This window comes from Hyaena hyaena, unplaced genomic scaffold (assembly GCF_003009895.1).
Source record: "Hyaena hyaena isolate Hyena2069 unplaced genomic scaffold, ASM300989v1 scaffold_94, whole genome shotgun sequence".
NCBI lineage: Eukaryota > Metazoa > Chordata > Mammalia > Carnivora > Hyaenidae > Hyaena > Hyaena hyaena.
The window spans coordinates 2717598-2740958 of NW_024080726.1; the positions used below are offsets into that span (position 1 = coordinate 2717598).

General features: G+C 40.1%; 1 protein-coding gene across 5 annotated transcripts in view; it reads left to right on the plus strand.

Moving 5' to 3' along the window:
- The window catches only part of RERE (arginine-glutamic acid dipeptide repeats), a 432865-nt gene that overhangs the window by 238988 nt on the left and 170516 nt on the right, over positions 1-23361 (plus strand). For all 5 annotated transcript variants that reach the window (XM_039234929.1, XM_039234928.1, XM_039234930.1 and 2 more), the window contains 2 exons: positions 21401-21506; positions 22906-23002. In XM_039234929.1, the coding sequence (XP_039090860.1) occupies positions 21401-21506; positions 22906-23002 (203 nt within the window). The remainder of the gene's footprint in view (positions 1-21400; positions 21507-22905; positions 23003-23361) is intronic.

A 23361-nucleotide genomic window follows, 5' to 3' on the forward strand; every position in this document is an offset into this window, starting at 1 on the left:
GCCTGCTCTGGCAAGGAGCTGACATATTTTGCTGCTGGTATGAAAATGGTAAAACCACATGAATAGTTTCACAGGTTCTTAAAAATTTAAATATATATATCCTGGTCTCTATGATAGAAATCCGAATAGTGGTTCCTTCTACAGATGGGGTAGAGATTGAGTGGGAAAATGCCCGAGAAAACTTTCTACATTGGTAGAAATGTTTTGGGTTTGAGTTATAAGGGAGTGTGTATATATTTTTATAAAAACTAATTGAACGATGTACCTAAAATATCTCTGTTTCCCTGTCTGCAAATTATATGTCAATTTTTAAAACCCTATGCAGATTTATAAACATTTTACACATTTTAGGAAGTGTAAATCTTGTAATGCTGTTTTATAACATTTCAGTTTTGAGGCTTAATCCAAATGTTATTTGCATTTGCAATACATTAGAGTAGAACTTAAATCAAAGGTTTCATATTTGGTTTTGCTCACTGGTATCTAGCTGGTTTCACTGTAGCGCATGAGATGAGTTCCAAAGTAAATGGACCAGTTAATGAGGTATATATAATTAAAAGCTGTTTGGTTATGATGTGAACTGCTTGAATCACCTCAGTTATTACACATCAATTTTTTTCTGATGTTTAGGATATCTCATACGAGTTTGTAGTAATTTGCCTACTATTATTTCCCATATTTGGCTATTTACATAGGGCCCTGTGATAGATGTGTAGTTGAAATTCAAAGGGAAGATCTTGCCAGGTTATTGGACATTATCTATAAATGTTAATTTTTGAAGTGTCCTTCCATTTTACTATTTATATTTGGTTAGGTTTTAGCCTCTTTTATCTTGTTGTATTATAGTCAGCTTCTAGAAGATGCTAACTCCTACAGATACAACCTAGTTTGAATTCCTGTAGGCCTTATTTTTCATATCAATATGGCCAGATTTTTGAAAGACAATGAATTTCTGCTGTGTAAGGAGCTTCCATTTGGGTGAGATATGAATATAACATAATTTTTATGAACCCTTCATTGAATCTTATTCTTTGTGCTTTTTCTTTAAACATGTTTCCCCTCCCTTATCTAAATCTGGCCATATCATATCTGTATAATATAAAGGTATATCAAGATTTAGATTACATAGTGGGATATCGTGGTTGGATTAACTGAAAGTATACCAAAATTCCACTTATAACACTCTTGGGAAAGGGGACCAGTTTGATTTCTTGCCTCTATTGTGTAATGTAGGCACAATAATGAATTTTTGCACAATAGGTGAATCTGGATTTTTGTGGTATCATAGACTGAGAGTCATACCTATGCACACAAACCAACCTAAAATTATTTCTGTTTAGAAACTGCAATTTACTTTAAGTTATTGTTTATTTAAAACTAACTCTATTGGAGCTAGCACGTGTTTAATAAACTGTCCCATTAACCTAACCTTAGTATGTAATTTGCTTAGGGGTTTAAGACTTCAGGTTGATGGAACAACAATAGAAGACTCTTTTCTCCCTATTCAGATGTCAATAACAAACCTGGGTGAGTGGGTGGGTGAGGAGCCTACTTTCCTTGGTACATAGGAGCAGCGTATTATTCACTGAGTTTAGGGCCAGGTGAAGGTTTTCATATTTTGTATTGTAAGTTGTCTTTTTTAGTCTAGGGAAACTTAATGTTTTGTTTCTTGGGGGTAGTTAAATCATATTTTTGTGTTTTCATGACTGTTCAGTCACTCATTCATTCCTGTTAGTTGAAAGTCTCCTATGAAACAGGCATGGTTTTAGCTCCAAAGAATAGCTCCAAAGAATGATATTGATGCCCTTGTAGGTCTTGGGTCCTCTTGGGGTGCTGGGTAGGGATGCGGACGGACAGTACATAAGCAAATGTTACGGTAGTGGCTCTTACACTGGTAGCCTCTGGGTATTGACATTTTATGCAATAGTTTGGATGGCATGTACTTTTTTTTTTTTTTTTGAGAGAGAGAAGGTCTCAGCAAAGATTAGGAACTATTGTTCTAGACCCTGATTTAAGGTGTTTTACCTCATATTGATTTATGTATAAATGCAAAGAGGCAGTAGCCTGTATAAATTCCGTAGGTAGTTGATTTTGCTGTCTCCTCTTCTGTATGATCAGATTAAATTTTCTTGGGGGTTGTTTCATTTTATGTCCCAGTAATTATTTACTGCCAATTAGAACTCTGACACTTTCTCTTGTTAGCCTATCTGACATAACATTGGGAGAGCTAGAAAATGATTTCCTGCAGTTCCCTCTGTAGTGATTTCCTCCCTCAAACGACAGAATATGGTAATATTGTTAATAGGTAAGTGGTGGCTGTATTATGTGTTAATTGCCAAGAGTCAGCTACTAATGTTTTCTTTTGACAGTAAAAGCTTTTCTGAACTCAGAAGATTAGGGAAGTTTTCTTGATCCTCGTTTTAAAGATCATCATTGGTGCTGAAGCTTGAGTGTGTTATTGCACAAACTCATCTGGGTGATCCTGCCTGCATAACAGAGTGACACAAGGGAGCATAGCTTTGTGCTTGGTGGCCAGCTTAGCTTTGGGGCTCCAAGCAGAGACTTCGGGAAAGGTTTCTTTGTTCTTAAAAACTGGGAAATTACTAGATCTTCTGGCCAGGAGGGCTCCCTAATTTCTCTGGGATACTGGCCAAAAACAAGGACTCCGTAGGTATTAATATAACTTTGTTTCTTTGTTAGTAGCCTTGACAAAAACTCTTTTTTTTTTTTAATGTGTATTTATTTTTCCTATAAAGGATCTGTTACTATTTTGTATGTTAACACAAGGGGCAGATGTCTCCAGCTCTGAGCTGGGCTTTGCAACATGTCCTGCCTTTTGAATGTTTCTTTCAACTTGGGTAGCTCTCTTTGTTAAAGGGCCAAACCCCTTAGTGTGATGTTAAGAGAAAGAGGACCCCTTGATATTTGAAAGGTGAGAAATCCATTTAAGCCATGTGATGGCTTCCGATAGCCCCACTGCCAGGTTCTGCTTGTTTTAACGTAAGTGATAGATGCTTTTGCTGATTGTGTTCAGTAATTGGATGTGAACTATATAATATAAGTGACACTTCATGGCAAATGTTGAGGGCACTGTGGATGGCACCCGATTTCAGTGTTGCTGTGTTTTGGTTTAAAGGTAGACACTAATGGAATTTAATTATCAGAGCATATATTCAAAGATTAGTTCAGAGCATTTGTAATACCCTTAGTTGTTAGGTAACTGTTTGGTATTGTGCATGACAGTGAGTGTGTGTGATTTATACTGCCAGTGTGTGCAGTGCAGCAATAGAAATGCTAATAAGGCTGTGTGTAAAGAGGACTGCCATCAATACTTTGTCAGCAGCTTGCTGCCAAGTAGGCTTCTTGGAAAGACATGATCTGTAATCAAAGAGGAGTTTGTGGAAATAGCTAACGTAGACAAAAAAATGTTACGATAAAAAACAGTGCTCATTGCTTTTTTTCAGGAGAGGTTTCACTTACATCTTATTAATGACATCTTTCTTCCCTGTTTCGCATGTGTACAGCCTCGATGGTTTATCACAGGATGAATGGGTGTTGGTAGTTCTCCGTTTCATTTCAGGGCTGGTTTTATAACCAGCATTGAATGCAGCATTGAGTGGAACATCTTATATTCAGTTGGAGACTCTTTTTTTTTTTTTTTTAAAGATTTTTTTATTTATTTCTAGGAGAGAGAGAGAAAGACAGCGTGAGCAGGGGAGGGTCAGAGAGAGAGGGAGTCACAGACTGAAACAGGCTCCAGGCTCTGAGCTGGCGGTCAGCACAGAGCCCGACGCGGGGCTCGAACCCACTAACCGTGAGATCATGACCTAAGCGAAAGTCGGATGCTTAACTGACTAAGCCACCCAGGCGCCCCAGTTGGAGACTCTTTATATTTTATATTTAAAGACTCCATGTCTTCTTTAAATTCAGCAACAACGTGACGGTTTTTGAGGCAAGGTGCCCTGAGGAGTCTTCTACAAGCTGTTGAGAACATGTATGACTGCTTTATATTTATTGGCCGTAACATTCTTAGAATTCTTAGGTGTAAAAGATTGGGCACCTGACTGTTGGCATGAACAGGTGTAATTAATTAGGCTTATTCCTGTGCATTTTATTCTGTAGCAGCCTGGTGGGTGCTTTTTGCAGCTCCCTTAGTCAGACATTGTCTATCATCCAGAGAAGGCTAGCAACCTGATAAAGAGAGCCCCAGAAACATGCCAGGGTAGATAGAGGGGAGAGCGGGTGTGGGCAGGGAGAAAGAGAAAGGCCTATGTCATAAACAAAATAATCTGGGACTTAAAACAACAACAACAACAACTTGTGTTTGAATAGGTAGTATGTTTACATAATTCAGAAATCAACAAGTATTAAAAAGTGTCCTGAAAAGTCGGTCTCCTGTCCTTGGGCTTTTATTTGCCCAAGTTCTTTTTCTTCACATCTCACCCCATGCAGATAATCATTATTATATGCCATATGCATTCTTCCCAGGGCCTCTGTGAATGCATAAGCAAATATAATAGCTATTAAATTCTGCACACTTGCTCTTGCTCTTAATATATGTTGAAGGTCTTAAGAATATATGTCAGAGATCTTTTCATATCAGTACATGGAAAATGTTCTCCCCTTCCTGCTCCCTTAAAAATAGGTATATCTGTATGATAGTCCATTGTGTGAATGCTCCATAATTTTTTTAGTTGGTCACCTTAATGAGGATCAGCAGACATTGTTTATGTTAAACTTGTTTGTTCATGTTATTTTGTATATATGCAAATTTATGTTTAAAATACAGTCAGTAGTATTTCTGAGGAAACAGGTAAATATGTAAAATGTATTGCCCAGTTGCCCTCCTTAAGGGTTGTACCAGTGTATATTTGTGTAAGAAGTGCATGAGAATCTGATTCCTCATAGTCTGGTCAGCAGGGTGTTATCAACTTAGGTATTTGCCAATTGGAGCAATATATTCTCAGTGTAACTTTAATTTGTATTTTTCTTTGTCCTATTATTTTGAAATTTTCTTGGTGTAAAGTATAAGGTATGGGTGCAACTTAACTTTTTTCCAGATGACATCCCACTGATCTCAACAGAATTATTAAATAGCTCATCATTCTCTATTATTTTGAAACGCCATCTTTGTCATCGACTGAATTCCTGAAAGCAGTCCGGCCGCCTGGTGGTGGCATGCATGATTCTTTACAGTTGCATGCCCTTTCATTCTTACCCATCACACCCAGCTTGATGTCTAATGATTTGTCAGAATGTTTTAAGTGGCTGTGATTATGTACTTTTAAATTGGAACTAAAATTTATTTCCTCAAGCTTTTATCCGACCATCCCCAATTCTACAGAAAAGTTGCAAGTACAAACAACAACAACAAAGAAACCACACAAAACTTTCGTTCTTGAGTCATTTGAGAATGCCATCAAATTATGCCCCCACAGACCCCAGATACTTCAGGGTGTAGAAGATGTTCTTATTCAGCAATCAGATGTCAGAATTAGCATTGATACATTGTTACTCAAACCCCATCCATGTTTAAGTAGTTGTTCATTTTGTGTTCTATTTAGTTGCCATGTTTCTTTAGTCCTTTTCAGTTTGGAACAGTTCTTCAGTGTTTACTTGACTTTCATGACCTAGACATTTTTGAAGATTTACAGGCCGTTTATTTTGTAGAATGTGCCTCAGTTTGCGTTTGTATGGTGTACCCTTGTTACTAGATAATAGATTAGGGATCTTCTTGCAGTTATTATTTGATTTCTGTTTGTTCCAGTGTTAGTGTTCACTTTGATCACTTGATTAAAGTGGTTAAGGGCACCTCTAAAGTTACTTTTTTATCCTTTGTAATTAGCATTGTGTGGAAAGGTGCTCTTGTGTCTATGAAAAATGTATCGATTTTAATTTTTTAAATTTCAGTATTACCATTTAAGTCTAATATATATACATGAAAGAATAAAAATGACGGGGTGCCTGTGTGGCTCAGTCGGTTGGGCGTCCGACTTCAGCTCGGGTCATGACCTCATGGTTCGCGGGTTCGAGGCCCACGTCAGGCTCTGCTGACAGCTCAGAGCCTGGAGCCTGTTTCAGATTCTGTGTCTCCCTCTCTCTCTGACCCTCCCCTGCTCATGCCGTCTCTCTCTCTCTCTCTCTCTCTCTCTCTCTCTCTCTCTCAGAGGTGTTTAGAACATTGGGGGGGAAAACTTTAAAAAAAAAAAGAATAAAAATGACAAGTGTACAGTTCAGTGAATATATGTATAGTAACTACTACTCATATCAAAAGATAAAATGCTGGAACTCCTGGATGATTTAGTTGGTTAAGTGTCTGATTCTTGATTTCTGCTCAGGTTGCTGTCTCACAGTTCATGGGTTCAAGCCCTGCACTTGGGTTCTGTGCTGCCTGCTTAGGATTCTCTCTTTGCCCCACCCTGCACTCTCTCACGCGTGCTCTCTCTCTCTCTCTCTCTCTCTGTCTCTCTCTCTGTCTCTGTCTCTCAAAAATAAACAAATACTTGAAAACACAAATTAAAAATAAAGAAAATGCTATAAGCACTCCATAAACCACCCTCATGCCCTCTCCCAGCCACTAATCTCATGATAGCCACTGCTATGAGCTCTGACACTATAGATTAGTTTTGTCTGTCTTTGAACTTTATATTTATATGCAGAGGGTATTATGTGATACATATTTATCTGTGTCTAGTTTCTTTGGCCCAGCATATTACTTGTGAGATGCATCCATGTTTTCATGTTTCAGTAGTTTATTGTTAGTGCTGTGTAATGCATTGTATGAATAGACTGCAGTTGAACCTAAACTGTTAGTGAATATTTGGACAATTAGAGAGATTTTAACACCTCTCCTTCAGTGATTGAGCAAATAAGTAGATCACAGATCCACTAAGAATATAGAGTATTGAACAATACAGTTTAAAAATATGAGCTAATGATCATGTATAGAACACTATACCCAATGGCTGAAGAATACACATTCTTTTCAGGTGCCTATGGGAATTTTATCAGAAATGGCAGTGTTAGATCTTAAAGCAGATCTTAGCATGTTTCAGAGAATTGAAATCATAGAAAAGGTGTTATTTGACCACAGTAGAATTAAGCTAGGAATCAAAACCAAAATGATTACCTGTAAAATCCACAAATGTGTGGCATATAGTGATACATTTCTAAGGATCAAATAATAAATCACAGTGGAAATTAGAAAATATTTTGCTTTAACAATTATTGAAATTATGACCTATCGCAATTATAGCATATAGCTAAAGCTTTAAATATGTATAGGAAAGTAAGAAAGGCTGAATAAAATCAATGGTCTAAGTACCTATATTAAGAAATTTTATTTATTTAAAAAAATTTTTTTTAAATTTCTGAGAGAGAGACAGCATGAACAGGGGAGGGTCAGAGAGAGAGGGAGACACAGAATCTGAAACAGGCTCCAGGCTCTGAGCTAGTTGTCAGCACAGAGCCCGACGCGGGGCTCGAACCCATGAACCGTGAGATCATGACCTGAGCCAAAGTCGAGCGCTTAACTGACCAAGCCACCCAGGCACCTCAAGAAATTTTAAAAGAACTTAAGATAAACCCAAGGAAAGGAAGGGATTAATGAAGACACGTTTGCAAATTATTGAATTAATAAGGAAATGTACATTCAAGGATAATCAGTATCAAAAGTTGCTCCTTTGAAATGACTAATAAAACTTAAGTTCCTATAGAGATGATAAAAGAAAGAAAAAAGACAGCAAGTTACCAACATGAAGTATAAAATTAGGACAATACTATAGATACTATGGGCATTAATAAGATATCAGAAGGATATTATGAATAGCGCTATATTAGTAAGTTTGAACAGTTAGCTGCGGTGCCAAACATTCAGAGTAATTTAGATAATTCGAGTTGAAAAGCTTCAGGGACACGTGGCTTGCTCAGCTGGTCGAAAGTGTGTGACTCTTGATCTTGGGGTCATGACTTTGGGGTGGAGTTTACTTTTAAAAAGTTTCATCTGCCTTAGACAACTTGCACAAACACAAATAGGAGTTTATCATTTATCAGCAGGAGATTTTATAAGCAAATTCTGGTGCACATAGATGTAATATGTATCATTTAGAATGAATGAACTAGGGCATGGGTGACTCATGCAAGCTTAATGCTCAATAAACAAACATTGCACAAGAAATCAGAATACAATGTCCTTTATATAAAGTTTAAAAACTGCAAAACTGTATCTTACATGGTTTTAGTTTTGTATACATACGAAGTAGAAGCATAAAAGAGTGCGTGTGGATGAACAACAGTGAATTCACGGTAGCAGTTCCCCCTCGGGGTAGAGAAGAGAAGAGAACCTTGTCTAAGTAGAGTGTGCAGGCAGCTTCTTCAGTTTTGTTCATGTTTTATTCCTTAAAATAAGTTTAGTACATAGTTCTGTTATTTTTATTCCTTCCTGCCTGTGAAGTGTTTCATAAATTCTTTAAAAGAAAACAATAAAGAAGATAGAAGAGCCTTTGGGAGTTTTTGTGAACAGAGCTTAGCCTTAGCTGAGAGACATGTGCACACTTGGGGCTCTGTGTTATTCCTGGGGCTGGAGAAAGTATATGGGTTTGTCAAGGTGGTTTAGATTCTTGTCTGTCTGTCTGAAGCAGTCAGGTGACAGGACACATTTTCTTGCCATCCTCAGGTACCTTTGAGAAGGCTGCTAGTTTTAAGGAAAATAATACCCAAGGAGACTAAGTATAATATACAAACATTACTTGCCTACAGGTATATGGTTACTAAGTGGCAGATTCATTGCTTGTAGCTTTGTTTGAAACACTCAAGGATTCTTTGACCCAGTTTTGAGTGGTGGAGGGATTGGCAAAGAGTCCCTCCAGCGTACTGTAAGCTTTTTCAGGTCTGGGACTTTATCTGGTCATCTCTGTGAATTCTCAGTGTCTGTGTCTTCGACAATGTCTGATACTTCATAGAAGCTCATTAGATATTTAGTTCCATGATTTGTGGAAAGTATCCTGTGAAACTAATTTGAAATTATTATTTTCATTTTTTTTTTGTAACTATTATCATAACTGTTATCTGCATTCTGGAAATTTTAGGAGATCATATAAAGTCTCAGCCCAGAAGTTTTATCTAGCACATCATTTGATTTTAAGGAGCGTGGGATTGTTGTCTGTAGTAGTCTTTAATTAGCAGCAGCTAGGAGAAGGTGTCAGCTAACTCAGAGTTGTTCTTCTCACAGTCACTCTCTGTCAGTTAAAATGGAGGAAGGAATTTAGATCAGGATGCCTTCCTAGCATTCCCTGGCACGGAAGCTTTTCCAGCATAGCAGGTTCATCAGTTCTTAAAGAAGGTGCTCTGTTTGTGGTGATGGAAACACTCCCTATCCTGATTGTTGTGGTGGTTACACAGCATTTGTCAAACTAATTGAAACTGTAAATATGTTAATTTTATTGTGTCTAATTGATGCCTCAGTAAAGCTAATTTAGAAAAAAAGATGAACCAAAACAGTAAAGCAAAAAGGATAGAGGATGAAAGATTTTGAATACAAAGGTCTTAGTTCAAAAGAGACTAAAATTTATGTATGTTGTATTGGTGCTTGAGCATGATGGAGAATCTTTTTCAAGGAAATTAACCTATTTTAAAATGAACTGTGGCTCTTTGGTCTGTGTTCTTTGATTTTTTTTTTCCTCCCCCCCCCACCCCCCACCCCCATTTTTAAAATTTATTTATTTTGAGCGTGGCATTTCCCCAGCCCAGCTCACACTTGACTGAATACACTGATCGATTATCTGGGGATTAACTAAGCCTTCTCATTTCCTGCTTTCCATTTCTCATCTCCAGCAGGCCAGTGGGCCTTTGTTGTCTGGCATGTGGACTGAGATAAGCTATCAGGGCATGTTTGTATTAGAAAAATGGTTGTAGATGGAACAGTTATAAATAGACTAACAGGTATTAAAGGTTACAGTCTTTGTTTTGGTTTTAAGTCAAAAGGAGAGAAGAATAAATAAGATATTTAGGACAAGTTAGACTGGTTCACATAATATGAAATAGAAAAATTCTCAAGGTTCCTACTGATTTTTCCTTTTCTTTTTTTAAACCAAACTATTTGAATTTGCTTACTGGCAAGTTGAAAAGTGGGTTTCTGCTGTCATACAGGCTGACTTTATTTACATCAATAATGATTTCTAAGCCTATATTAGTACTCTTTGAAAATACAAATAATTCTAAACATCTTTGTGTTGCTAAAAGGTGTTTTATCTTACTGTGTTACCAGCTCTGTAGTTTTGTACTTTAATTAAGAAAGCAGTGGTACAAAAAGACTACCTAGAGAGAGAGGACTGCTGGATTCACATGAACTAAGGAAGTCCGTCTTTATAAAAGCTACTGCTTCGAGATGGTGTTGTAAACTAAAAGTCCTTTATTTTTCTTTTCTTTAGTTTGTTTTATCTCTGAGAGAGAGCGAGAGAGTGTGAGCAGGAGAGGGTCAGAGAGAGAGGGAGATACAGAATCCGAAACAGGCTCCAGGCTCTGAGCTCTCCGCACAGAGCCTGACGCGGGGCTCGAACCCACGAACCGCGAGATCATGACCTGAGAAGTCAGAGTCTTAACTGAGTGAGCCACCCAGGCGCCCCTATTTTTCTTTTCTTAAAAGTTACTGTTGCTTCATGTTGCTAGTTTTTTCAGGAAGCAGTAACACTTGAAATGGCCACACGTGCCTAGAATCTCAGATTGCCACAGAACGTTATCCAGCCCTTAGCTTCTGCACACAGGTGCACCGGCTTTTCAAAGTACACATTTTATTTTATTTTATTTTAATTTGTTTTATTTTATTTATCTTGTATACAACATCTGTATATTCTTGTTTGAATCAAGCTTTAAATATTTCTTGACAGAATGAGTTCAAATTTTAGAAAGAACACTTTTAACTAAAATGAGAGGCTTCTTGTCTAGATTTCCTTTCCTTTAACAAGAGTTTAGCTTCCTGCCCACCACCAAGAAGCCTGACTGTATAAATAAAAGTACAGTCTTCTATATTTTAATATTATCTTCTAAATGAATGTGTGCCTTCACATTTTCAGCCCTGGTTCTGTCTGGGGAGCATGCTTGCTGATGCCATGTAAACCAGCAGGGTCAAAGAGGGAGGACCTCAGGGACCATTTCTGTAGCATATTCACTTCATCCCATAGAGCAGCTGTTCTCAAGTTCGGCCTGTGGGTGTGCAGACTGTTTTCATAATTACGCTAAGGCATCATTTGCCTTTTTCATTCTCCTATCATGAATGTACAGTGGTGTTTTACAACGGCTAAATGATATGTAATAACTCAGTAGATTGTAGCATCTGATACGAGGATCTGTTTCCTTAGGCCATGCATAAGAGATTTATTGAAATGTAAGTATTACTTGTTTCCTAGATTTTTCGTTGGTTGGCTCAGTTGGTTGCGATGGCATCTGACTCTTGATTTTGGCTCAGGTCATGATCTCGCGGTTTGTAGGATTGAGTCCCATTTTGGGCTCCATGCTGACAGTGTGAAGCCTATTTGGGATTTCCTCTCTCTCCCTCTCTGTATGTGCCTCCTCCACTCATGCTGTCTGTCCCTCTCAAAATAAACAAACTTTAAAAAATTAAATTTTTATGACAATAAACTATTTGTAAAAAAAAAAAAAAAATTAAATTTTTAGTTTGTTAATGATTATTTATGTTAATGTTAACATTATTGTTATTACTAAAAGAATTAGTAAAAAAAATCTCAAAAAATTTTATTTTTATTTTCCAATATAGTAAGTACTAATAAGACATAGTCCACAGAAATAAAAGTTCTTTGAACTTCTCAATAATTTTGAAGAGCATAGGGAATCCTGAGTCTAACAAGTTGAGAAACACTTTTTATAAAGCATTTATTGAGTCAGATCTTTTCAAGATACTTCAGCATATTTTTTTAAAAAACACTTTTTTCTTTAAAGTTTATTCATTTTGAGAAATAGAGAGCAAGTGTCTGCAAGCAGAGGAGGGCAGAGAGAAGGGGGGAGAAGGGAGAGAGAGAATCCCAAGCAGGTTCTGCACTGTTAGCACAGAGCCCAGTGCGGGACTTGATCTCACAAAATGTGAACCTGAGCCGAAATCGGGAATTGGACACTTAACTGACTGAGCCACCCAGGCACCCCCAGCATCACTTTTTAATAGCAAAGTCTGTGTGATGTGTCTTTACTCATCAGTTAGTAATTTTTATTTTAAAAAATAATGTGATCATTTCAGTTTCACTTGTGAAACTTCTAGAGAATTTTTGGAAGCCTGTAGCCCAGGTTTTTCCCCTTCTTTAACTCCTTTTTCACTACTGTACCGTCTGACCCCATTGTTGGTTTGTGGTAGAGCTCCCAAACTTTTCTAGCTATGTCACTTAAGAGAAGTGAGTAAATCCCTGGAGTGAGTGGAATTGCGGCTGTGGTTACCACCATCACCAGGGCAACAGCCAAAGTATTGCAAAGATGTCACACTTTGTACTGTTTTTCAAAAAGGAAATGCACTGAACTGTTTAATTCCAGTTAGTGTGGATTGAAGGCAATTTGGCAGTTTCTTATGCTGCTGCCTATTTACCCTGCCTCATGGTGGAAATATTTGTAGCCAAACAGAAAATTTGTGTTTGTAAATTTATCTGATAGAACCATAGCTGCTGGAAACAGAGCACAGGCTTTTAGGAAGGAACTTATTTTGGGTTTGGACAGCAGACGTTGGGGATCTGAGTATGGAGTCCTGATTTATCTGTGATATTTCATCTTCCTAACTTGGCCCATCAACCCAAACTTGAGACCTTTTCAGTCCTGGATCTGACACTTAGTATTTTTGTCAGGATAATGTTTGGGATACATGTGGTAAATTACAGGAGTGCCCTTTAGCTTGGTGTATCTGTGCTGGTGTGTGAAGGCTCCCTTTAAGTATAGCTTATTCATGTATATGTGATATGAACTTGTTATTTACTTTAAGAGAGCAAGGACAGCGGAGGTTACCTGGCACCCTCACCTCCTGTCTTACGAGGAAGGCCAAGAAGTAGTTGTCCAAGGACGCACGTGTGCTCAGTTTTGGTCCCTCCATGGCAAAGAAGGGAATCTGCTGTCTGAACTTCGTATTGTTCTTGCACAGTGTGGGCCTGGGCAGAAAATGCCTTTGTAAGCTTGGATTTTATAGTTCGTGGTTGCGAGAATCTCATTTTCACGTACCCTTTGGTCCTACCAAAATACTGACTGACTTTTGTCCACATTGAACTATAAACATAATTAACGAAAAGACGAAAGTTTGTTAAATAAGACATCATCAAGAAATAGTGGTTTTTGAAAATGACTTCTGATGAGCAGAGCCTGAGTTTCAGCACAATTGTAACTGCATCATCTTTCTGGGAGTGTGTACGTAACCAGGTATTAGCACAGGATGGTTGTAAACACTGTGAAAAGTCGTCTGTGCTCCCAGAGTTCCACCTTCTTGCTTCACCGGATTCATCTGATCGAAGGTGACTTCAGTCTCTTACAGGATCCAGATGCTGATGGAATTTCGTGAAAACAGTGTTTTGAATTGAGTGCCACAGGTTTGGAAAATACGCTTGTAACCATGATTCTGTTGCCTGCAGCCAGTTAGCACCTTAGTCCAGTGGATGTGCTTGTTTCTCTATTTCTTTTATCTGCATTTATCTTGAAAGAAAGAATTCATTATGCTAGTTCTCAGTGGACACCTGGTAGTTCCAAGTTCTGTCCATTTGGAAATGCCAATAAATGTTAAGTAGCCACTTGTGTTAGGGATTCTCCAGAGAAACAGAACCATTAGGTGAAATACGTAGCATATATGTACCATAGGAATTGTCTCATGGGGTTGTGGAGACGGAGAAGTCCCATAATTTGGTGTCTGCAAGATAGAGAGTTAGGAAAGCAGGTGGTCTACTTAGTCCAGGTTCACGGGCCTGGTAAGCATGGAGCCAGTGCTGTAACTCCCAGTTGGAAGCTAAAAGCCTGAGAACCAGGGGTCACTGGGATAAGTCCCAGAATTCGAAGGCCTAAGAACCAGGAGCGCTGATGTCTGATGGTAGGAAAAGATGAATGTCCCAGCTCAGGAAAAGAGAGTTATATGTCTTGCCATCTCCTTTTTGTTACTTTTGGCCCCAAAGAGATTGAGTGAAGCCTGCCCACATGGGTGAAGTCAGATCTATTTACTCAGCCTACTGAATAAAATTCTAATCTCTTCCAGAGACACCCTCATGGGGGTCACCTGGGTGGCTCAGTTGGTTAAGCATCTGACTTCGGCTCAGGTCATGATCTCACGGTTCGTGGGTACAAGCCCCGTGTCAGGCTCTGTGCTGACAGTTAGCTCACAGCCTGGAGCCTGTTTCAGATTCTGTGTCTCCCTCTCTCTCTGACCCTCCCCTGCTCACACTGTCTCTCTCTCTCTTAGAAATAAATAAAACATTAAAAAAAAAATTAAGAAAGAAAGAAACACCCTCATGGATACACCCAGAAATATTTTACCAGCTGTTTGGACATCCCTTAGCGCAGTCCAATTGACACATAAAATTTTAACAGTGACTCCACTGACTTGAGTTTCCAATGAAACTCAAGTGGTATGGCCACCAGAAGGGACATATGCCCAGTCCTTACTGGGTGGAGGATGTAGAGCATGACTCCTGTAGGTTTGGATCCCTCACCTTCAGGCCCACTTGCACACTTAAATACATCTCAGAAAGTTGGAAGAAGAGCATCTTAAGACAAATAGAATGGATATTTTGTTTACTCAAGAGCAGTAAGATATTTACTTGCCCTTACACCGCTCTCTCAAAAAACGAAAATAAAATATTTAATGTCGTACATTTGGGAGATTTGTATATGATCGCTGGAGGAAGAGATACTCAAAGCTCTTTCTTTTCTTTTGAGAACAAGACTCTGGAGTCCGTGTTTTGGCTTTCTCTCCTGGTACCCATGACAGAGCAGAACTCTAAAATGGGTGGACCTTGATGGTCAAGCCTTCCTTGGTGTCACCTGTTAGGTTTTTCTAGAACTCTTTCATGGCACTTTGAGCTGTGATGGCTATTTAGTAGCCATTTAGATAAAAGTAGAGAAAATGTTACCTCCCTAGTGTCTCATTGGTAGCAGAGCAGTGACTTGAAATATTATAAGATCTTTCCTACTTGATTTCATGTTGATTGATCTCAGTTCCGGTGTTATCTACAAAGTTGATACAATCCTCTGATACAGAAAGCTTATCTTTAGATTGGATTCTTCTGTACATATATCTGGATTTATCTTTGGCCTTGAAGAAGAACTGTAAGCCTTGACCACATTGTTCCTTCTTCCCTCCCTCAGAGTCAGGAATGATTCGAGCCTGCTAGTAAGACTGGGTCCCCCAGGTCTTTTGAGGGCGGTGTTTCCACCTTGTAGGCGGAGGTGGACGCAGCAGGATCGTGATGCCACTTTCAGCGGGGCGTGTAGAACGCTGGAAGGGAGGCCGTTATGCCTGGTGGACCACGTCCCCTCACGCTGCTGGCTTTGTGTCCTGACTCCAGTTGTTTGCGTAGATATACCTGAATTATACATTAAACCTGTAGTATTCACATAACTCTTAACCTTGTTATCACCGTGTTGTGGAAATGCATGAGTAGCTTCTTTAAAAGGTATTTTCTTAAGCCATCTAGTATACAAATATTAGCCAGTTTTACTTCCCAGATTTGTGGAAAATCCTGATTGGCTGCTTTGGCTTTAGAAAATAAGAATTTTGGTTTGATTTCATCTGACTCGGAATTTAGATCTTCTGTATTTGAAATCCAAGCTCTCAAGAACAAAGCAGTTAAAATTTGAAGGAAAATTCCCAATTATTATCTCTAGCAGATTGTTGACTTTGCAGAATTGTTTATTTGATGATATTCATCTTTATATCTTGGTTCGCTTGTCTGGAGGGTGCCCTGGTGGCATCTGCCAGGAGCTTGTAGGTGATGCGGGGGCAGAGACGCTCTCCTTGCATAATGCAACTGGATTCAAAATCACTGTTGTTCCCATCTGGGGTCGGAGGCCTCCTCATACTGTATACAGGAGTCTCCAACTTGCCCTGTTGGTCATTTATGAACTCCAGCCACTCCCCCACCTCTATCTCCCCACTCCTTTTATTTTTTCATTGTGTTAAAATGTTTTTTTTTTCAGATGATATCAAGACTGGTCCTAGGAAAGACTCAGATTGGCTGTTTAATCAGTGAAAGTACTGTATTAATAACCATGGAAGAGCTCTAGGAAGAGAAATTTACTTCTGGGTCTTGGATCTTGGATTTATATAGGATGGTCGGGTTGTGTACTGCCGATAAGATGAACCAGTGTCCCTTCAGCAGCAGCCTCCTCTTCGCCTTCCTTTTCCCCTCATTCTGAGTGTTTAACTTCAGTTCTGACTTTGAAGTTCATTAACTCTCAGTCCAATGTCTGACAGTTCTTTTTTTTTTTTTAGTATTTTTATTTATTTCTAGGAGAGAGAGAGAGAGAGAGACAGCGTGAGCAAGGGAGGGTCAGAGAGAGAGAGGGAGACACAGACTCCGAAATAGGCTCCAGGCTCTGAGCTGGCAGTCAGCACAGAGCCCGACGCGGGGCTCGAACCCACGAACCGTGAGATCATGACCTAAGTGAAAGTCGGACGCTTAACCGACTAAGCCACCCAGGCGCCCCCATTGTCTGACAGTTCTAGAAAGACTCCTGTTCTGCTCCCAAACACCCACTAGGCTGTTGGTCTTTTTTCTAAACCCAGGTGGGGACGGGTTTTGTCCTCAATTAAACGGTTTCCTTAAATTTATGTACATCCCTCCAGAGAAATCCAGGCCGGTGATGTGGAAGAATCCAGAATCAGCTACTCTCCTTGTGTGCACAGTCCCTACAGTGAAACCTTACTGTGAGCACATTGGATATGCTTCTGGGTGGTTATTTTTTCCTTAGAGCTGGTGCTTCCTGTTACCTGTAATCAGGCAGATCTCTCTCTAAAGATAAAGTGGTGGGAAATAATTTACTTCCCAGTAAACTCCTCTGTGTATTCAGAAATAGACCCCAGGGTGCCTTCACAGGGGAGGCTTCTCCCCAGTTCCCTCTTTACTCAGCATTCTGTTTAAAATGTGTCGTTTATAAGCACTTTGACCTTTAGGGAATTGTACAATTCTATCACTGGTTGGTAATGAGGCGTGTTTGTTAGAAATACTTGATATGCTTCTCAAATTGTTGCAAAAGTAGAGATCCTTCTCCCCTGATTTGCTACATGATTTATTTTTGTGTTGCTATTACTAGCTTAATTTGAATCTGAAAAAAAAACAACATATATAGGTAACCACTTATAGCTTGGCTCCTGTCTTCTGTAAAACTGTGGTAGTAACACCCAACATTTATTATTTTTTATTGTTTCAAAGTTTTACTTTTGAGCGTGCCCACGCTCGCATGCTCGCTGTCAGCACAAAGCCCAACACGGGGCTCAGGCTCATAAACTGTGAGATGGTGACCTGAGCCAAAATCAAGAGTCGGACACTTAACTGACTGAGCCCCCAGGCGCCCCCTACCCAACACTTACTGAGAGCCAGTTCACGCTGCTCTTGCTTTGTTATCTGCTCCTCACAGCCGAGTGCAGTGCAGGCTGCTGTTTCCCGTCATGTCACATATGACAGAAGTGAGGCTTGGAGGTCATTTGCCCAAGTAAGTTGTGAGGCCTTGACCTCTGTGATTTGGGCTAAATCAAATGATCTCTAAAGTCACTTTTGCTTTCAGTTTTCTGTGATTCTAAGCAGAAATCTTTTTCTAATGAATAGTGGGAAGAACATGAAGATTTCCCGTGGTTACTGTTTGGGCCACACCTGTGTGTGTGAGGTGGCCTTGGGAGCTTTTACTGGTAGAGGGGGTGTGCTCGGTTCCCCTTTGCTGTTCCTCAGTGCACAGCAGCTTCTGTGTGACATTGTAATTAGTAAAAACCTCTCTAGTCTGGTGGTGTTAGCCGATGCCATTACATTGATGTAGAGATACCAGGAGGGACTCTCCCAGCCACTTTATCTACTGGTTCTGTCCAGGGACAAAGTATATAAAATGGAATGTGACCCTAGAAATCATCTCCTTCTCTCCCTTCATTTGTCAGATGGCCAGGTGACTCCACTAAAATTGCCCTCAGCTGACTAAGTGATTGCAGACAGGACTAGAAGCCTGGGTTACTTTTAGTCTAACCCTCTAAAATGACATACTGCTTCCCTATAGCTATTTAATCGTTAACTTCCTGGCCTATTTAGGACGATTATGTCTATTATAGCTACTTATATTTGTTTAGAACTTTTGTTAACTGTGAATCTACCTTGTGTTGTATCCAGAATTAAGATTCTGGAGGCTTTTTTTTTTTTTTTTGACACAATGCTGCCACTCCCTGGTCATTAGGTAGTACTGCACCAGGAAATCCAGCAGGGTTTCAGCTGCCTTTGTTAATATGTCTCATATTAGGAGTCATAAGTCTAGGTACAAATATACCAGAGCAGTGTATGTGTGCGCACGCGCGTGCACGCGCGCGCACGTATGCGTATGCGTGTGGTCATTAAGTGTACCAGGCTCAGGAGTTAATACAGATATTATACTTCAGAAGGCCGCCAGAATCATTGGCTTGGTTCTGAAAAATAGACATGTCTGATTGCCAGTTATGATGCCTTTAAAAGCTTACTTTGGTTGCCCTTCAGGTTTTCAGACGTCTTAGATGTGTTAAAGAAATGCATAGAAGCATAGATTTCAGAACATAGTTGCTAACACTGCTAGTAGATCTGAATTCCTTTGAGCCCCGTTAAGTAGTTCATCACCGTGAGCACTGAGGCGTCCGTAGTGGCTAAAGGACTGGAGAGCATGGTCATTGTGAAAGAAACCATATTCTGGTGAAGAAATAGCTCCTACAGTTCTGAGCAGAGTTCTTGAAATTCTGTGAAGCACTGATGATAGTTACCTCCCAGCAGAAACCAGAAGTCTCTGGAGCGCCTCCTCAGGTCAGGTGTGAGTCCGTCCTCATTCTTTCAGTACTCCTTTAATAGGGTTCCATGTTCCCGCTTTACAGAAAAGCAGACTCAGAATAGCATTAACACGCCCAGAGTCATATAGCTGGGAAGTGGTGGAGAGGGGGTTTGAGCCCAGCTTGTGACAGACTTCCCTGTGTTCTTAACCTATTCCATGTTCCCCATCGGGTAGTGCTTAAACCAGGCTTTTTTGGTCACCATTCTGGTTTAGCTTTCCTTAAAAAGGAAATTTTCAGACCATTGGTTTTCCATGGGGGAGTAATTTTGTCCCCTCAGGGGACATTTGGCAATGTGTTGGAGATATTTTTATAGCTTATTACAACGAGGGAGGGGTGCCACTGGCATTTAGTGTTTGGAGGCCAGGGTGCCGCCAAATATCAAGCAGTGCACAGGATAGGTGCCCACGACAGCCTTCCCTGGACCAAATGTCCGTAATGCTGAGGGTAAGGAGCCCTGTATGCGTGCATTAGCCTGAGTTTATCCTTGAGTAGCTCCAGACAGATCTCACCCTCCCCTGCTTCGTCCCTTTCTGTGAAGATGCCGTCATCCTGGCCCTGCTGTTTATGGCTGGGCCCCGGGAGGAAGCCGTGCTCTCCTGTGACCTGGTGTGTTGTCCTTCACTGCCTGTGTGCTCAGCCAGCAAGAGACGGAGAGGACCTTGCTTGTTCAGAGAGAAACCCACTGACGGCCATGCTGCAGTTAGAGTCCGAGTCCCTCAGGACCACGCAGGGGGCTGTCCTGTACTGCATGTGCGTGGGCCGCTGGGACGCGTCCTGTGCTTCCTCTGTCCGTTCTCTGACCTTGTCTCCTCCCCAGATCTCCTCCTTTGCCTGGAAAGACTCCGTTGAGATCTTTCCCATTTTCCCCTGGGTCAGATGTTACCTCTTCCATAATCCTCTGCAGGGAGTAATTGCTCTTGCGGATAAACTCTTGTATGTAACATTTATTCTTTTTTACCGAAAGAATTGATTCATGCTCATTTTCCCACCTTCAATATAAACAGTATAGAATATAAAAATGCAAAATGGATAAAAACTAAAAAATACTCATTCTTTCTATACTGTCTTTTTTTCAAACCAGTAACGATGCCCTATTTTTGTAGACCTATTTGACACAGTTAGTTATACAGTAGGAATCTTGGTGTTTGTGGTACTTCCTTTGGATTAGTGCTTCTTCAGACGCCAGTTCATCAAGACTTTGGCAGTGCTTTTCTTTCTGGTCATTATTCTGCCTTAAGTATTTCAGTAAAGGTTTCTTGTGTTTTTGTGTTTTTGTGTGTGGGTCCCCCCCCCACCCCCCCTTCTGGCTTCATAGTGAAGACTATATACATACCTCTTACTTAAGCAGAAAGCATCTTACTTCATTAAAGAGGCTCCTTTGACATATTTTAGGACTTAGTCATCTCCTTCATAAACATGAAGCATGTCTCAAATTTTAGTTCTCTTTCATTTCTGACTCACCTGCTGACTTGTGATGGAAGGTAGACGCTGCTAGGAGGAGGAGGGGAGGTCTCTTAAGGCCCTCACCTGGGGTAGGAATTACTTTCTGAGGCCACGGGAATCCTTGGTGCACTGCCACGTTCAGAGGTCTCACGACCCGGTGTAGCAGGACCGTCTCCCTCAGGCTGTAGTCCCACGGTCTTCAAATCGAAGGGCAGTGTTTCATTCTTGGTGCTTTGAATGAACTAGGAACAAAATTAACTTCTGGGGATAATATGGTTACATGTCCCACAAACATTTAGGGGCCCCTTATCGTCATAGAACTATTATTCACAAATATTTATGTACAAATCGTTCTGTTCTCTGGAAATTTGAAGATAATTAAGATAAGGTCAGTGTTGCACAGGCTCCTGGTGTCTTCGCCACCACCCATCGTTCTCTGTTAGTTTGCCTGGTGGCAGTAACGTGGACGGGGACGGAATTAGTCTGGGTGACTTGCATACCTTGGAGGGATGACTTTGTGCCAGGCCTTGTGGGGTGAGGTTTTCTAACTTACTGCCCTGTGCTGACACTGTGCTGATGCAGTTTATAAATATTTACCGAGATGATTAAGAATTAAGATAGAAGAAGGATGTATTCATGTAGTTCTGTATAGTTAATGCTAAATAAAAAAATTGATTGAATTAATCAAGCTGGGTTCAAGTTTGATCTCCTTTGGTTTCCTGGAATAAGGTTTTGAGCGCTAGGGTCAGAGGGGTGCTAAGGGTGGGAGTAAAAATAACTTTGACTTGATATCCTTGACGTCTGTATTTTTGTGGCCCTGGTGGTAATTGTGAGTCTCCCTGTCTATCTCTCCACCTGTTTACAGGGGCTTTTGATCATGGGTATGGTGTACAGCTGTGGGCACCTGAAATCCTGTTCCTAATGCTGTTAGATTTTCCTTTTCAGAGTAAGAGGGACCATCTACTCATGAACGTCAAATGGTACTACCGTCAGTCTGAAGTTCCAGATTCTGTGTACCAGCATTTGGTTCAGGATCGGCATAATGAAAATGGTAAGTAAGTCCTTCTGATTTGATTCTTAATTTTCTTAGCTTTGGACAAGGTTACTTCTTGAAACATTCATTAAATGGAGATAACCACTCTGGAAAACTTTCTCTAAAAAAGCTTTTCATAACCGAGGGCATTACTGGAATGTTTATTTATTTACTTATTTTTGCTAAGTTCTTTCATTATTTTTGTCTTCACCCCCATCCCCCCCGCCCAAACAACCAGAGAGATGTGCCAATAACGTCGTCCCCTTAAACTTGGACTAGAGATAGGTCTTCTTTGGAAATAACAGTAATTTCATTTTTAAAATTCCTTTTCCTCCCCAAATGATGAACTAATAATACTTAAAACATCAGGATTCCGTTTTTTTTCTTTTCTCCATTTCAGTAATCTCTATGATTCAACTTCTCTGCATCCAGGGCTGTGAACTTCAGTTTTGAAAGCGTAGCTTTCCTGAGGGGTTTGAATTCAGTTTGCATCTTGACTTTCAGAATAATCAGGAAGGTAGTTCAGAGTGTCTTTTATTTTTTCTTGCTCTGGCATTGTAGTTTCTGCCCAGTAACTTTATTGACATGTGAGATATGCACGTAAAATGTATATTGCATTTGTTCAAGTGTATAATCATGCCTTTTACTGATTTTTCGAGTGCTGGGCCTCACACTTAGCTGATTCACATTTGTACCCATTAATAATATGAGTTGGAATCTGTCACTCTCCACTGTCAGGTGAGGAAATCGAGGCACAGAGATGCTCACGGCGTTGCCAAGGCGACGAGTCTTCTCAGCGGCCTGGCCAGGCTGGATGTCGCTTGGTTATTAGCCCTGCTGCCTCGACTCTTCCCTTCCCGCGTGTCCTCGCTGCCTCTGGTGATAGGTTTTGAGTCAGCGAAGCATAGACCGTTTCAAAGAATGATGTTCTTTCAGAGCTCACTAGTTTTGTCTTCTTTGAAACTATAGAATTTCTGTTAAAGCAGTTAAATTATGGTTCCTAATTAAAAATAATAATTTGGTTGTTCTTTTCCTATAGAAACAGTGCAATTTCACCCCGTCCTGGAAAATTTAGCAACAAAAATATAAAATAAACAGGATCCCTAAATATTTCAGTGGTTTACAAGTTTGCTAAAATGTGATCGTTGTTTTTTCTCTTTTTTTCTTTTTTTTTCATTAATTGCTTAATGCATTTCAGCAAACTGGGGTGGGAGGGTTTAGTAAGGGTGTAAAACACATCCAGCAGGGTACTTGCTTCTTGTTCTTCCCGCCATGCATCCTTCCTCCTGACCAGACCTGCTTACTTATTGTACTTTCTTTAGTGGGAGGTGAACCTGAAAGAAAAAGTTTGCAAAAATTTTCCTGACTGTTTTGGGAGGCTCAATTTTAATATCCTCTCAATTAATTATTTTGGCAGACTCTGGAAGAGAACTTGTCATTACAGACCCAGTCATCAAGAACCGGGAGCTCTTCATTTCTGACTACGTTGACACCTACCATGCTGCTGCCCTCAGGTGAGTGCCATGGACACAGTCTGTGGTGCGAAGGGGCGGTCACCGAGCATTGGGGCTAGAGCGGCCTAAGCTATCCGGGTCTCTTTTGATAAGCATGATATTAATCGGACTACTCCTGTGGTCTCAGTGCAGGTTAGTACACCCAGCACTCCAGTGTTAACTTGTGGATTATTGGGATTTCAGAGGTTACCTGTATCTTCACTAATCTCTGTGGGGAAAAAAAATTTTTTTTGATGTCGTCTCTGTAGTTTTATATCTCTGTTTCCTTATTATTCTTTTAATTTATTGTATGTATGAAGAATTTTCTACCAGAAAGTTTGGAGTTAGGGAGACTATATTGAAGATTTTATTCTGAGGCA